Source organism: Halictus rubicundus, chromosome 6 (genome assembly GCF_050948215.1).
Source record: "Halictus rubicundus isolate RS-2024b chromosome 6, iyHalRubi1_principal, whole genome shotgun sequence".
Classification (NCBI taxonomy): Eukaryota; Metazoa; Arthropoda; class Insecta; order Hymenoptera; family Halictidae; genus Halictus; species Halictus rubicundus.
Window position 1 is genome coordinate 15465554 of NC_135154.1, and position 15424 is coordinate 15480977.

General features: G+C 48.7%; 1 protein-coding gene and 1 long non-coding RNA gene across 5 annotated transcripts in view; both read left to right on the plus strand.

The window, feature by feature from the left end:
• The window catches only part of LOC143354931 (uncharacterized), a 123702-nt gene extending 123115 nt beyond the window's left edge, over positions 1-587 (plus strand). The window contains exon 4 of the long non-coding RNA XR_013082420.1: positions 536-587. This is a non-coding gene — a long non-coding RNA (uncharacterized LOC143354931). The remainder of the gene's footprint in view (positions 1-535) is intronic.
• A 591-nt stretch (positions 588-1178) lies between these two features.
• Positions 1179-15424, plus strand: part of LOC143354751 (homeobox protein prospero) — a 47591-nt gene continuing 33345 nt past the window's right edge. For 2 of the 4 annotated variants that reach the window (XM_076789041.1, XM_076789042.1), the window contains exons 1-3: positions 1179-4162; positions 4735-5220; positions 9042-9196. In XM_076789041.1, coding sequence (XP_076645156.1) covers positions 1532-4162; positions 4735-5220; positions 9042-9196 — 3272 coding nt within the window. In that variant the 5' untranslated portion in view covers positions 1179-1531. The remainder of the gene's footprint in view (positions 4163-4734; positions 5221-9041; positions 9197-15424) is intronic. The other 2 variants (XM_076789043.1, XM_076789044.1) reach the window with 1 other exon arrangement.

The following is a 15424-nucleotide window of genomic DNA, read 5'->3' on the forward strand; positions in this document are numbered from 1 at the left end:
CTATGCGCTTATTTGCATTTATTCCCCGAGTTTTCACGGAGTAAATGCAAAGTACTCGCGTACGGTCGAAAGAAAATGCGAAATTTTTTATCGGTAAAGTTCGAGGAAACGCGAATGGAAGTGAAAAGCGTCTGCGATAAAAAAATATATATATAGCTTCTGGGGATGTGCAGTGTCGTAGTGTGTTTCTAGACTTCAAACAATTTCGTAGTAAGCACGTTACGCATCAATATTGCACCGAGTCGTTCTCTAAGGTAATAAAAGTTACGCGGAGCAAAAGTTGTGTCACGGGGAGAGTCAACAATAGCGGCGGACGGTAGGCCGTAGACGGTTTCTATCTACGGAAGTGAAGAAGCGTCTATATACAGACCGGGTCTAAAATAAAAGAAAGAAAAAAAAAGGAAAAAGGAGACGGTTCGGTAGCTATAACTTTTCCGTCTAACATCGATTCCCCTTCATTGACCGTAGTAGCGTAGGCGAGAGCCACTCTCGTATTCGAAACTAAAGGGGGTTCCCAACGTTATTTCTGTTGCAGACGAATAAGAAGAACCGCGGTAACGAAAATCGAAGCGAGGGAGAGAGGGGCAGCCAGCCCTTTGGTGAGCTCGAAGGATGCAGCTCCCAGGCGGGAGCACGAGGATTCCACCCGCGAGATCACCGGCTTCGCTTCCCGTAATTATTAACGGGAGTTGTAACATTTCATCGACTGTCGCCGAGGAACGCAACAACGGTAGAGACTCAAATGGAAGCGGCGTGGCCGGCTTGAATTGCCATCGCAGCAAGATCGCAATAGCGACCAGAGGTTGCGGAAACGGTCCCGAGAACGTGTCCCGTGTCGCGAGAAGAAGTCGTCATTCCGAGACGAAGACGAATCGCCGGCACCGAGTCATCGCGAAGCCCCAGCTGTTGGCGTCCACCCCACGACGGAAGGAGGGAGGCGAGGAATAGTGAAAAGGAGGCGCAGAAAAACCGAGAAACGACGGAAGAAGAGGAAGAGGTGGTGCGAAAAAAGGAGACGAGGAGGAAGCAAAAGTTCGTCGGGAAGGAGAAGGCTGCCGACGTCGTCGTCACCGGCGAGAGCGGAGGAGGAGGAGGAGGAGGAGGAGGAGGAGGAGGAGGAGGCGGAGGAGGAGGAGGAGGAGGAGGAGGAGGAGGAGGCGGCGGCGGAGGAGGAAGAAGAAGAGGAGAAAGAAGAGGCGGCGGCGGCGGCATAGCAGCGGGTGGAAGAGGAGGAGGAAAAAGAAGTGGCGGCGGAGGCGGTGGCGACGGTGGAGAAGGAGAAGGAAACGGTAAAGACGAAGAAAGTGGGGAGGGAAGAGTATCGGTGGTCAGAGTGGGGAGCGTAAGGTAGAAGGAACGAGGAGGAAAGGTGGCTTTGGTAGGGGAAACTGCCGGAGAGTACGGAGCAGAGAAGCAGAGGCAGCGCGCTGAGCCACGAGGGGCTATTCAAGCGTGAAGGGGAGGGGTGAGAAGGAAACCTGGCGGGGAGGGGACGCGGAGGCCTTCGGGGGGCCGACCAACCAGACGGCCGATGATGTCATCGGGGGAGGAGACCGAGTATTTCGCCCCCTACGGAGCAACCACCGAAAGCAAGCAACAGCAACTCCAGAAGAAGCAGAAGCGCACCAGACAGCGCGTGGACGCCGGCGAGCCGCGCAACAACTATTCGAGTATACCGCACTTTACCTCCCGGCCATCCTTCCACGGCGGCGGTATATACGGTTCGATCTTTGGTGGCAACGTGCCAACGCAACAACAACAACCGCCGTCGCAACACCACCAGTCACAGTCGCAACAACAACAACAATTACAACCGCAACAACAACAGCTCCAGCAACAACAGGCTGGAGCGGCTGGCAGTCAAGGTCACATAGGTACAGCTACGACGGGTCCGACCGCACAGCAGCATTCCGCCCACGCGGCATTCGGTTTCTTCGGGGCACCGGGTTACGGCCCCACCAAGATGTTGAACGAGCTGCTCGGACGACAAGTCAAGCAGGCCAGTGACGCCGGTGGTTCACCGCCAGAGGGCGGCCACGGGATGACTGGCGCCGGCATGGATTCTGCCGCGAATTTGCAATCCGGTGCTGTGGTTAATTGTGACGATCCCGCCACCGCTGAGCTCACGCAGCACATGCTTCGCGACATACTGCAAGGGCGCAAGCTCACCGCGCTCTCGGTACCGGAACAGCCGAACAACAATAACAGTATACACAGCAACAACAACAACACCACGACGGATCTACTTAAGTCGCAACAGCAGCACCGACAGAGTCCTCAGCAACAAAATTGTGATAGTGCGCGTAGTGGAACAGTGCAGAGTGGGGGCGAGGAGAGTGTCGATGGAAATAATATCGTGAACAACGCGAATCACAGTGACCGTGATACCGTGATGCCGGGCGATGCTGAGGACAGCGCCGAGGACGCAGCCGCGGCTGCACGTGCTATGGAGGAGGCGTTAGCCGAAGCTGGTATGGAGCCTGGGGCCAATTTGGATGGGTCGGACTGTGAGCAGAGTTTACCGCCGAGTCCCACGCAGCCAAGGTCAGGATCGGTTTCCGTCAAGGAGGAGATACAGGAGTCGATGAATATCAAACGAAGTCCGAGTAACTCGCCTTGTCCGATCGTACCGAAAACCGAAATCAGCTCGCCGACCACCGAGATCAAGCGTGCTCGGGTGGAGAACATTGTCAGCACGATGCGCAGCAGTCCTGCCTTACAGCCGACCACGGTGAACGGCTGTAAAAAACGGAAACTGTACCATCCGCAGCAACAGACCGTGCACCACGTTCTCCAGCACAGTGCCAACGACACCATGATGAGCTACGAGGAGGAGATCGAGGAGGAGGAGGATCCTTCGACGATCAGGCAGAAACGCGAGGAGAAGGACAACCTGAAGAGCCAGTTAAAGTTGCTGCACGAGCAGCTGGCGGTAATGCAGCAAAAGTACGACGAGCTTTCGAGCAGAATGGAGCCAGACACGAGCGAGAGCGGCGATGCGCCCGCCAGTCCTCAGCATCAACCTCAACCACCACCACCGAGACCACCGCGACCTCATCCACCCGCGTACAATGGCCTCCCAGCCATACCAGCTGAACACACGCACGCATCGGCAGCTATATATCACATGGGACAACACAAAGCCTATCTCGAACAGCAACACGCTGCTCTAGAGAGAATAAAGCAGCATCAGGAGGCTCTAGAGAGCATGAAACAGCAGGAGGCTGCTGCGAGGCAACAACAGCAACAGCAGCAGCAACAACAACAGCAGCAGCAACAACAGCAGCAGCAGCAACAACAACAACAACAACAACAACAGCTGCAACGACAAACCTCTCCACCACCACCCCCTCCGAGTCAAGTACAACAACAGAGTCAAAGCAATACTGGCCCGTCCACGCCGCAAACGCCGCACATGCAATCGGCGAGCGCGCCTCTTCAGCACAAGGACATTCAAGAAAGGTTAAGTGTTTTTAGAGGATCTGCCGCCGCGGTTGGCTCGTCGGGTCCACATATCACTGGTGCGGACCTCGAAGGGTTGGCGGATATCCTTAAAACGGAGATCACATCGTCTTTAACAAATTTAGTCGACAGTGTAGTGGCGAGATTCGTCCAGCAGAGGAGGTATCTTGGTAAACAGAGCGAGGCGGCACAGGTTGCCGCCGAACAATTGAACAAGGACCTGCTGCTGGCGAGCCAAATACTCGAAAGGAAATCGCCTAGGACGAAAGTAGTCGATAGAGGAGCACCACAACCACCCGGTGGCCCAAACGGGCCACGGGGGCCCCACAATGGCGGGCCCCCTCCTACACAGTCTACGGGTTTCCCTCCAATCGGACTCATGGGTGGTGGGCCCCATGGTCCTCATTCTGGCCCCACGGAAAACAATCTTAATCAAATGAACCAATTGCCGCCCCATGTCAGGTCGAACGGAAGCGTATTCCAGACGCCGAAACCGCCGACGTTATACGCCATGACCTCGATGCAGGCGCAGCAACAACAACAACAGCAGCAACACCAGCAGCAACGCGAACACCAGCAGAGAGAACAGCAGCAACGTGACCAATACTGCAAGATGAGGAGCGACGAGAGGGAAAACAGGGATTCGGAACAGAACGAGGCCCTGTCGCTTGTCATGACCCCGAAGAAGAAACGGCATAAGGTAATTATCCTCTAAACTATTCGTAAACATCATACGATACTTTGTGTCAATAGTATCAATAACGAAAATGAATGAGTTCACTCGAAAGATCTCCGTGGTTCAAAATCATCTTACACTCTCGTAATGTCATAGAAAAAATTAATGTTCACGTACTCCATATTTGTGCAGTCTATCTTGTGTGTTATTTTGTATTGTAAACGAGCATACATACTGTTACGAGTTTCTTTCTTGGATATCTTTCAAGAATATACACACTCGTTCGTTTTATTACGCTCATTCTACTTCGATGCATGGTTGTTTAGAGTATAACAATAGTAGAGCCGCTTTTTTATCATTCGCTATATTTTATGAATTTCTTGTATCAACACTAAGCCTACCATCGCCAGTCAAACGATCGGTTTCAGACTTTGAGATGATAATAAAAATCACAAGAAACCGAAACGAATCGAGTGGCACCATGTTTACGAGACAACATGTGCCAGCTGGTTCGATTGTTCGGTGGGTTTGGTGTTGATCGTAAATGTCTAGGATAAGTACTTGAATTTCACATTGTAAATCAAGGTATCAATTAGTATTTTCCTTCACAGGTGACGGACACGAGGATCACCCCGAGGACCGTGTCCAGGATCCTGGCGCAGGAGGGTAGCTGTTCGCAGGGGGGCAGCGAGAGTCCGCCGCCTCCACCTCCGCCGAGACCTTACCACGCGCCACCACCGATGCTGCCAGTGTCTCTGCCAACCAGCGTAGCGATACCTAACCCAAGTCTCCACGAGAGTCAAGTGTTCTCGCCGTACTCGCCGTTCTTCAACCATCACGCGGGTCATGCGGGTCAGGTACCACCCCCTGGATCTCACCACCTACCTGCGAGTCCTCCAGGTGGAAGTGTAGAACTCAGGGATTCCCCGCCGTTGCCTCATCCGCCGGCTATCCTGCATCCTGCCTTATTGGCGGCTGCCCAGCACGGCAGTCCAGACTATGGACATCTGAGGATGGACACCAACGACCGGGGCAGCGAATGCAACAATGGCGACATCGGCTACGACGGAGTGCAGCCTACAATATCCTTTTCTAATGATACAGTCGAACGCGGAGGAAAAGTCTCCGCTAGCGAAAAGTTGGAGAACGTCCAGAACGCGGTGTCCTCCTCGCGCGATAGTTACCGAATTGTCCAAGTTCACGATTCCGAGTCGACGACGACCGCTGTCTGGAACGTTCCCCAAAGAAAGTACCGAACAGTCGAGGTTTCGATATTAAAACCGGGAAGAGTATGTGGTAGACAGGCCAAGGCGAAAGAGACGGCGAATCGAGCGCCGACGTGAAATCGAGCGTTAAAAAGCGTTAGTAAAGCGAAAGAGTTGATGACGATACTTAGGGAATGTATTTTCTCTTCCCCCGTGGAAGGGAAACGGCGAGGCTCTCCCGGTAACTTTGGAAAACAACGCCGAGTTCGCCGGGAGAAAAAGCCGGCCGGCCAACAACCAGAAGGAAGTCGGGAGAATACCAGGAGGCGGGAGGAACCTCGGACGAATGTTAGATTAGTTTGCCACGGAGTTAGGCTAATGTTGGCTGCACCTACGAGTAGAGTTTGTCCGGCAACAACGCGCGAGGTCGAAAGTTCTTTGCCTACTCGGCCCACCCTCGACCTCGAGTCTCACCCAACTTCGCAAGCCAATAATCTGTCCCGCAATTTCGGAATTTAACCGCGAAAAGGAGAGAGGAGGCGGTCTGTGAACTTCCTATCGCGAGCCGTATAGTCGACTTATCGTAGATAAGTCACTTCCACTACTTCTCCGGGGCTGCACGGGAATCCGGCAGACTCCTTTTCTAAGCGGTCAACTTCCCGCCAACTAGATTCCTTATACTTGACCGTTCGCATGGCGGTGCTTTCGCTCCGCCATTGTGCTTCTCGCTCGCGATACCTTCCATCTCCATGCCTGCCCGTTAGTTCGGCCCGACAAAGCCGAAACTCTTCGGAAACAGTTAATTAAAATCTATGTAGTCTCGCGAAAAGGATCGAAATTATTCTGAACCGTTCCAACTCTCTGAAAAGGTGCGACCAAAATTATTCTGAACATTTCTGCTTGAACATAAATATCTACATTCTCTGAAATAGTGTTAGTCTCTTCGATCCTCTCCTTTCTGAAAGGAAATGTCTACTTTGCTAAAATAGTGAATCGATTTTCAAATGGAAATTCTCCAGGGGAATGTTAAGATCTCTTCAATTTCTTCTTTCGAAACGAAAGAAAATTCCAGATTGAATATAATCAGAAAATCACCGGAAGGTCTCTACCACTGTCTGGAAATCTCGTGAGGCAAGATTCGTCAGGAACATGTTAATTAAAGCATGGCCGATCTTCGAAAAGAGGCGGGATCTGGCGGCGAAAGTTGTCGCTCTGAGAAAATAGTAGAGTCGCGATCCCCGGTTAGAGTTTACAGCGACAACCGGAAACCGAGGAAGTCGGCAGAGGTCCCTGCGGCGGTTTGAAAGCGTGGCGAGGCAGGTGCGAGAAGTTGAGCAGCTCCGATTATCACGCATGACCCGGCCGTGGGGGCAGTTCTCGCAGCCCGGCCTTCTCTCACTTACCGAAAGCGCTAGCAAATATCGGGCTTACAACCTGGAAAAAAAGACGTATGTCGCGGGGCAGAGCGGGGGCGTTTAGTGGACGTGTAAACGCGTCGGAAACGGTGCAACGCCGGTACTGCAACGGTGTGTGTTGGTTCGGGTCGCTCGATCGGCCGCGCGGCGTTCTTTACCACCTTTTTAGCCGGCCTTTGATGTAAAATCAATGGCGCATTTTTTCACTCCCTCCTCTTGGGGTAGGTCGAGCGCATGGCCGCGGCACAACCTGCTGTTCACCATTCTCCTCTGGATTCACCCTTGTGTCTATCTCTCTCTCCCGATGCGAGCGCTCCGGGGGCCTTCGACGTATCCGAATATGCTTTTCACGCTGTCCGAATTTCCTTCCCGATTCTATCGTGACGGGAAACGCGATGGCGCACGCGGCAAATGCGTGGCGAGGAGCGAAGACTCTTTCGGTGCATCGTCGTTGCACGAAAAGTGCATTCTGGTCATTTAGTCGGGCGTCGAGCTGGTCCTTGGCTGGTCAAGTTGAGACGAAGCGTCGATTGGTGGGCTTCTTGAAGTAGTAACGAAAATTTATTTTTTACATCGTACACAAAACTTATGTAAGATATTCCATATTCTTGTATTCCATATAATTGGTTCATAGTTGCCAAGAGATTTAAAATGGTCATCTTTATAGTCAAATATCGAAGTTCTAAGAATAGTATTTCATAAAATACATACAAAAATATAATTGTATAAACCCTGCATCGTTCGTGCAAGCGATGTTTATGTTAGTACATTCGCGTGGAGATCCGCGCTGCTCATTTGTAAAATTCTTGAAATTTTTGTGTGACCTTCTAGAGTGTACAGACTGAGTAATTAATTGTTGAGCAGTATTAATTAGATCAATAAGTATTAGTAATTTTCTAGGGATCCGATACCCCATGCGATCAATGTTGGATTAATATTGCGTCTTGTTTTTAATTGAATATTTCTAGAAGGTAGGAATGCACAGTCTCCGAACAGTAGAGTTTGAACGCGCGGATAGAGATTCGGAAATTGAGCTGGCTTGAACGGATTGTATTAATTACCGGATGCTACGTGCTCGCGTTAGTTATTTCTGATTGGAAAGGAGTTCTCGGCGGCATCTAATTATGACGTTTACGAGCGATTGCCTCGTTCTTGACATTCGATGTACAGCTCGGGCTCGTAAAGCACAGAAGGCCGGGTGTAACGCGCATTACTCGCATAGGAGGAAGGACCAGCTCGACAGCCGCGGGGCGGAATAATCCTTATTACGGCCGGGTATCTCGTTATCATCCATCGACGCTACCGCGAGCGCAAAATGCGACGCGGGGGTGCGCGCACGTTTGATGGGAACGGCTACACTTGTCGACTCGTTCGCTTGTAAACGACAACTTCGCTTGTGCGCTGAGAGAGTTCGCACGCCGACAGTAACACCAATAACGATAGGCGTTCGTGAAAAATTGTAAACGTCCCGCGTTTTACCCGTCTCCCGCGGAATTAGATGGCTTTACGCGGATCGAGTGTCCAGGAGCACGTTGCATCGAATCGAATCGAAGAGAACAATTCGGAAATAGATTCTTGAACGTCCCCGTATTTATTTCAAATTTTTCCTGCAATAATATCCTGGGGCCTCTCGTAATCTCAACAAAATTTCTTTCATTTCTTTCGAATTATTCAGTCTTGAATTATACGCATAAAAGTGTCTCTGAAAATTTTTATGAAATTTTAGATAGGCCACACGTGTCCATCGTGGTCCGTGCAAACGCGACGTCGTTTAAGAGTCGAAAGGAGGGTCGTTCGATCTTCGGGACCGGGTTCTTCGAGGAGTCGAATGCCAGCCGAAGGCACAGACGATCCGCGCGAGAGATTGAACACACGGATTAGCCAAATAAGAATGCGATGAAACCACATGAAGAGATCCCATTACCGATAAGGAGTCGGTAAGGCTTCCGCTGAGGATACGGCCAATCGTGGGCCAACCTCGGCGAGAACGTTAGACCCCTATTACCCTCGCGACATCCACAGCTTGTACGATTTCTAATCCAATTTGATACGAAGAAAACACGATTAAGTTTGAGATATTTGCGTACACAGAAACCGATTGTCGTCGCATCGTGCGGCCCCCTCTTGCGACTGGCCTGTCAAACATTCTCCCGGGTCCATACTCTTCCAACGATAAGAACGTATCACGTAGAGTGATAAGTCTAACGAGGCAGCGTTCGAGCGCTGCTTAAATATCGATTTACGATCACACAGCAACAGAGTATTTCCTTAACCACGGTGAACTCGTCAACGCTGACGCCGATGCATCTGAGGAAGGCGAAGCTAATGTTCTTCTGGGTCAGGTACCCGTCTTCGTCCATCCTCAAGATGTACTTCCCCGATATCAAGTTCAATAAGAACAACACAGCGCAGCTGGTTAAATGGTTCAGCAATTTCCGGTGAGTACCATCAAATTATCTATTCATGTCGGAACCGGGGCTGTTTACAGCTTCTGATCGTTTATCTGGTGCACGGGGTGTCCCGATCGAAATGTAAGCCTCCTTACTAATTACGATAAATGTTTCTTCACTGGGGCACAGAAATGATTTACGTTCCCTCTATTATAACGGCTATAATCTTCCACTTTCTTGCGCAATTGTTTCTTTGCTGTTCGTGCGTCTTAATAACCAACTTTATCATCATCTTGTCACATACCTCGTATATTGCGTATTAATAAAAGAAAATTGAAAAACGATTGAAACAGAAGAATTTGACGTATAGAAATATCGTATGCATCCAACTTAGAAGACGTCCTAAAATCTTGTCTTCGAGATTGTTGAAATCGATGCTTGCCTACACACAAACAAGTGCCTCGCGCGTCATGGTTGAAGTTCAAGCGATTTTTAATCCTTCAGTTTGAAGTTAAGCGCAAAATTGATTTTATCGTATTTGAAACACGCCGTGCACCGTCGAAAATTGAAACGACAAAAGAGCGTATAAATTACAGCACGAAGACAGTCACTGTTCCCTTACGATTACTTGCATGCTCGTCGATTATCGTATCGCACAACGTACGGGTACGCGGAAATTTGCATTCGACGTTCTGCAATGTTCGCCGACAAGAACGCCGGTGTAACGTCCGAGAACATGGATCACGGGTCGTGGGGTTGATCTGTCGACCGGATCGGTGGATCTTTTAATTCGCCAGTACCTGATTTCCTGTGTTCGCACGGGGAAAAATAGAACAGGATCGTGGAAGACGTTCCGGTTGCGCGATCCCATTCCGTGTGTATGCAAACGAAATCGAGCTTTCCAAGGGATCGACCACTCCCTACGCAGAGAGAAACGGTCAGAACCCAAGAGACGACAGTCACGATGGGTGTGTCCGAATCTTAATTACCCTCCCTTCGGCCGAGGATAAGTAACGTGGCTACATTGCCGCAGGTATAAAGCGTAGGAGGTGGTGGGTACCGACACATACCGGCCGGCAGGCATTAGCCTGATTATAATTAGCCTGAGTACAGTACAGATCCGAGATATAAGGCGGTCAAAGAGGCCGCACTTGGTCACGCCGTTACATTATTGCCGGTTTCTTATCGTGAGAGACGCCCATCCTCCCGAAAACCATAAGTTCTCGCCGCAGTTTGCCGCCAGTCCTGCGGCGAATCATCGTTTATCCAGGCGGGGAAATTCATAATTATACTGCGGATTTTATGCGCTGGCCGCGAAGATATTCGGTTGGAATATGCAGAACGGTACGAGACCTGCAGCTCGATATGAAATTTAATTTTTCTCTTGATTCATTAACAAAAGAAAATTTGATTCAATTGTGACGTGGCTAAAAATGAATTACTCAATTCACGAGTGGCTTATTGTAAAAATACCAGGGAACTTTCTGAGAAACGTCTGAACAGCACCGATCATTTTAATTACGAAGAAGCGTGGAACAGGTGTAACAATCTAATCTAATGGTCTATTAACGCGTTTTAATCCGCATTTTGAAACAGCACCGTCATCGAGAAGCCTATTAACAGCGGTCCCGGCGGGCACCGCGTTAAAGTAATTAGAGTTCGTTTAATCGGAACGCGAATCAATGTTCCCGCCGTGGATTTCTGTTGAGAAAAGAATAGATGGCGGATATTGTCTGGCCGAGCAGGAGCACCGTTGACAACTTACAATTTCGCATACATTAGAACCGTGTGGAAACGCGCCGCGCGAACTTGACACCTCCGACTGGCGGCGGTACTGCAATTTCAGCATCGATTTTCAATACGTTCATCATGCCGGTCCGCGCCGCGGCCGATCTCGTACGAAATATTCGAAGCACTCGAGCGACCCGCAGGAAAGCCAGCCACAAAAATTTAATTAACGCAGGGAAAGGTCCATTAAAAATTGTCGCGATGAAAAAAATTAGGGAGTAGGAGGAGCACACTTAAAATTTTCCACCGGGGAACACGGACGGGACCTACCTACCGGGTCGCGGAAATTTTGTTGCGTGGAATGAAGTAGAGGCTCTCGCTGCTATCAGAATGATACAGAATCGTTTTTCGAATCGGGAGGACCGGGCGCGGTGGCTCGAGGAATTAGAAGGATGCCGGAGTTCGCGGCGGAAATAGGCGCGGCATGGAAATAAAAAAATAATGGCAGGAGAAAGAACATACACGTATATGTATATAGAATGTACAGACGTGGATGTGTACAGAGAGAGGACCGTGTACGTTGACGGGAAAGAAAAGGGTACGCGGATCAGTTTGCGAGCAACTTGTCCCTCGTGCCGTTGCTCTCGCTCGGCCCTCTCCACCCCTGGCCCTGTTTTCGCTCTCTCGAAACATTTTCCACCGTAGCCGACGAGAAAGAGAATCGGTTAGAGTGCTTGATAAGAGAGAACGGCCGCGGTGCGTGTTAGCGAAAGTTTGAAACGTCCAGCAAAAATTGCATCGGAGGCCAGGCTCCCGTCGTTAAGCACAAAGCTAATTACCGGCTGTGGATATATTTCGCTACATTTCGTCGTGTCGGCCGCGGGGCTCGTCGGTCTCTCTTCAACGACGCAGCCTCCACCTCCCCCCCCCCTGCTATCTTTCCTCCGTCTTCCATTCGACGTTGACTTCTGTAACGATCAACATCGCGGATCGGAAACGTCGAAACGCGAGGGTGCGATCCGAACTTCCTTCGACTACCATTATTCTCTTCGAGGAGGCTGCCCGCATGTACTATTTCAGCTTCGTGTCACGCGTAGCCTTTTCTTTTTTTAACTGGTTCATAGTTATTTTCATTCTTGCCCTGCTCGATTGATGCCTATCTAAATTCCATAAAGTGCAAGTAACGAAGTAATTCCCCGAGGTTACATCTAATTAGTGTCTAGCTACTGAAATTGCAAACGGGCTAGCAAAGCCTCACATGGGAATATAATTGAATTGTACGATATTAAAGCAAGCTCTGAAATAAAAGAGGGAAAACACATCGGACTGCGAAGGGTTGATTATTTCATTGAAGAAAGAAGGGAATTTAGAGGAAGGCTATTTCTGTTCATTTTGGAGGTTTGAAAGAGAAGAACGTGCCATTTGTTGTAACCTGGACATTTAGGAATCACGGTTGCTGGCGTACGATAAATAGATGCAACAATAATAAACTATGAAATGGAGGAGATGAATTGTGGGTATGGGCGGCAGGTTAGCGATTTAAGTAAGTTGCGCACGGCACTCGTCCCTCGCTGTTAAACAAAGTGTGAAAAAAAGGATGTACCTGCGCCCGTCGTAAAATTAACATGTCCGAAGGGGACTGTTTGTACCAGTTAACCGTTGCCGGTTGGTAAAGAATGAACCATAGGGAAAAAAAGATCTCCCTTCCGAGCGATGTCCGCTTATAATCTCAATGTTTCTAGCCGGCGCGGCGGTGTGGTGTGTCCATAAATAATTTTTCACGTCTCCCCCGTTAGGGGGCATCCTTACGGTCGGCGAAAGGGAGAAACGGAAACTTTCCTCTTGACAATCCTTGCATACCAGTTTCGTACAAGTTTTCCCGTGAAATGGCGATTAAAGGACGACACGAAGGTGCCAATATCGTGCCTCATTAGGCACACTTTCACCCTACGGGGACCCTCTCCTTTGACGACTAATCACGTAAGGGTTTACCCCTGGACACTTTTTCCTCCTGTGCTCTCACTCCGGGCACAGTCGTTGTGTCGAGCGTGCTCGATCTGATAGCCTAATGCACGGCTTCCTATGCGGAAATGCCTCGCTACATTATTCTACGCTGGCTCGTGTACCTACCCGGACACCCTCCACACCCTTTCCCCCACCACCCTTGACCGGTGTCGTCGTTGTACTTTTGTCACGAGAGGCACCGTCACCATCATCGGCCCAATGCTTTTGCCAATCTTCCGCTATGCCGAACGGTTCCCCGGCCAAAGAAGATTCGACCGAATCGATCTCCAGATCTACTTTAACGTTCAAAGGGCTCCGTTACGGCGACTAGAAATTCCGCTGTCATAGGGAAAACCACAAAAGCCCGGAAACTTTACGACAATACCGAATACTATCATTATTTCCACGCCGTATAGTTGTACACCTGGAAATTATCAGTATTACCGCAGTCTGATTCTCAACACTCGAACCACCAAGCTCTAAACGAGCTCGAGATTTCTTTATAATAATCAGCTTTCGGATTTTACGCACTTATGACAAATGAGTAGGTGTGAAAGATTAAACATTCTTTCTAGCATATTAAAGTCATCAACACTAAACCGACCGAGCCTTAAAAGTAACTAATACATTGTCTTATGAAAATTACGAGATTGAATTTATTTGGATTTTGTGGGGTTCGTATTATAATACATGCTCTGCTGAATATATCCACTTAATCATTTCCATAAAATTATCTTTATAATTTCAGTAATATTGAAATAAAAAATCTGGAACCGGTCATTTTGACCGGCGGTGGTAGGTTTAGTGTGAAAGAGTTACAGACATTTTTTTTTAATTCATAACAAAAATTAAGATTGTAGAGGGTTACAGAGCCGAAACTGTTAAAACGATACGTAGATTTCAAGTATTAAATGCCGCGAGAATATCGATCTTTCGTATTTTAATCGCCAGATCGCTACCAGCGATATAAATTATAGTCCAGATTAAGATAAGAAGCTGTCAGGGGAGTGAATTTTCGGATTGATCGGGTAAATAGCAGGGAATCGTACGAGGGCTCGATGGGGTTGATAAGGCCCGATAAAGCTTAAAAGTCTGCGAGAAAATTCAGGTTCGTTTGGTCGGGTCGTTACATTTATTACAATGTCATGATTTTTCGTTAGTATTAAAAATAATTTTGTTTATATTCTATTTCAATGTCGAACATGTAGAGGCTTTTCAAGGTTGAAATCTAACAAATGCATCTCGGATCTCATGTACATCGAGCCATTAATGAAGAGCGGAAACGAGAAATACATTCCTTTATCAGAATGCTTAAATTAAATTACTCGTAGCATTTTATAATTAAAAAAACAACGTTGAATAACCATCTCAAAAATATTCTGAATATACTGCAAAAGGAATAAGAACCATTTAGGGACTTCGATTTATTCAAATTTTAGTAGATCGAACGTAATACATCAATGCGCTTCAATCAGTAGAATAGGCAAGTCGTGATCAGACGCGCCAGCCGATTCCTATTCAATAGCACGCGCAATCGATGAATCTTCAAATTCGATTTTCTCGGAAACGAAGCCGCGGACAATAAAATTTCATTCGACGTTATCGACTTCTTTTTACATTAAAAATTCCTGGTCGGAACACCGGATCAAAGGCAATTTATATCATTTATATAAAGTAGATCAACGTTAACTTCAAAGAAATAGGTTTCAAAATATCTAAAATAAAATTGCCGAATAAAAATTTGAATGGATCTAGCCATGACTGCCGTGAAGTCATCGAAAGCATCCTTGGGAGGGTTAAACGAAACGAATAACATGAATATTCAGTTCGATATTTTCACCGTGAGTTTCCGACTCGCTATTACAAACAAGCGGTCGAACAATTTTTCTATCGTATTGGGCTGGGATGTACGGTAACAATTTGAATCGGGAGATCATGGTGAATCGCCCCCGGTTTCTCTGCAGGAAGAAAATCGGTCCCGGCGTGAAAACGCGAGACAGAAAAGGGGGGAGATGAGCGTCGGCGCTGCTGGATAGGGGGGTTAGGGGGCACAGAGCGAACGAAAGGAGACCTGGCGTGGGAGAGAGAAAGAGAGCGAGCGGGACGAGGTATCACAAAGCGATTCTTCGCACCCTATTTTCTCACGCGCACGACGAATCGAAAGCACGTCCGATATCTTACGGAGACTCGTTGACGTCGAGCGTACATCATCCGATCTGCTTATATCGACGACGATATTGACAGCCTTCATTCGATGAAGCTTGCCGGGGGGAATGATTGGGGTCGTCGATGACAGGGTTGCGACGCCTCTGTATATGTGTGTGTATGTATCTGTTCGGAGCCTTGTTCGCCTCTACGTGTATGCGTGTCTCTCTATCTGCCTGCATCTCCGCCTCCGTCCGTCCGTTTGTGCGCGAAATAAGGGAAAAAAGGGCGACAGAGAGAAAAAGAAAGGGTGAGAATCGCGCGGACTCGGGTTAGTTCGTTATCAGATCTCACGGTAGGACATGCGACACGGCTGGCCGCGATCTTATCTGCCGGATG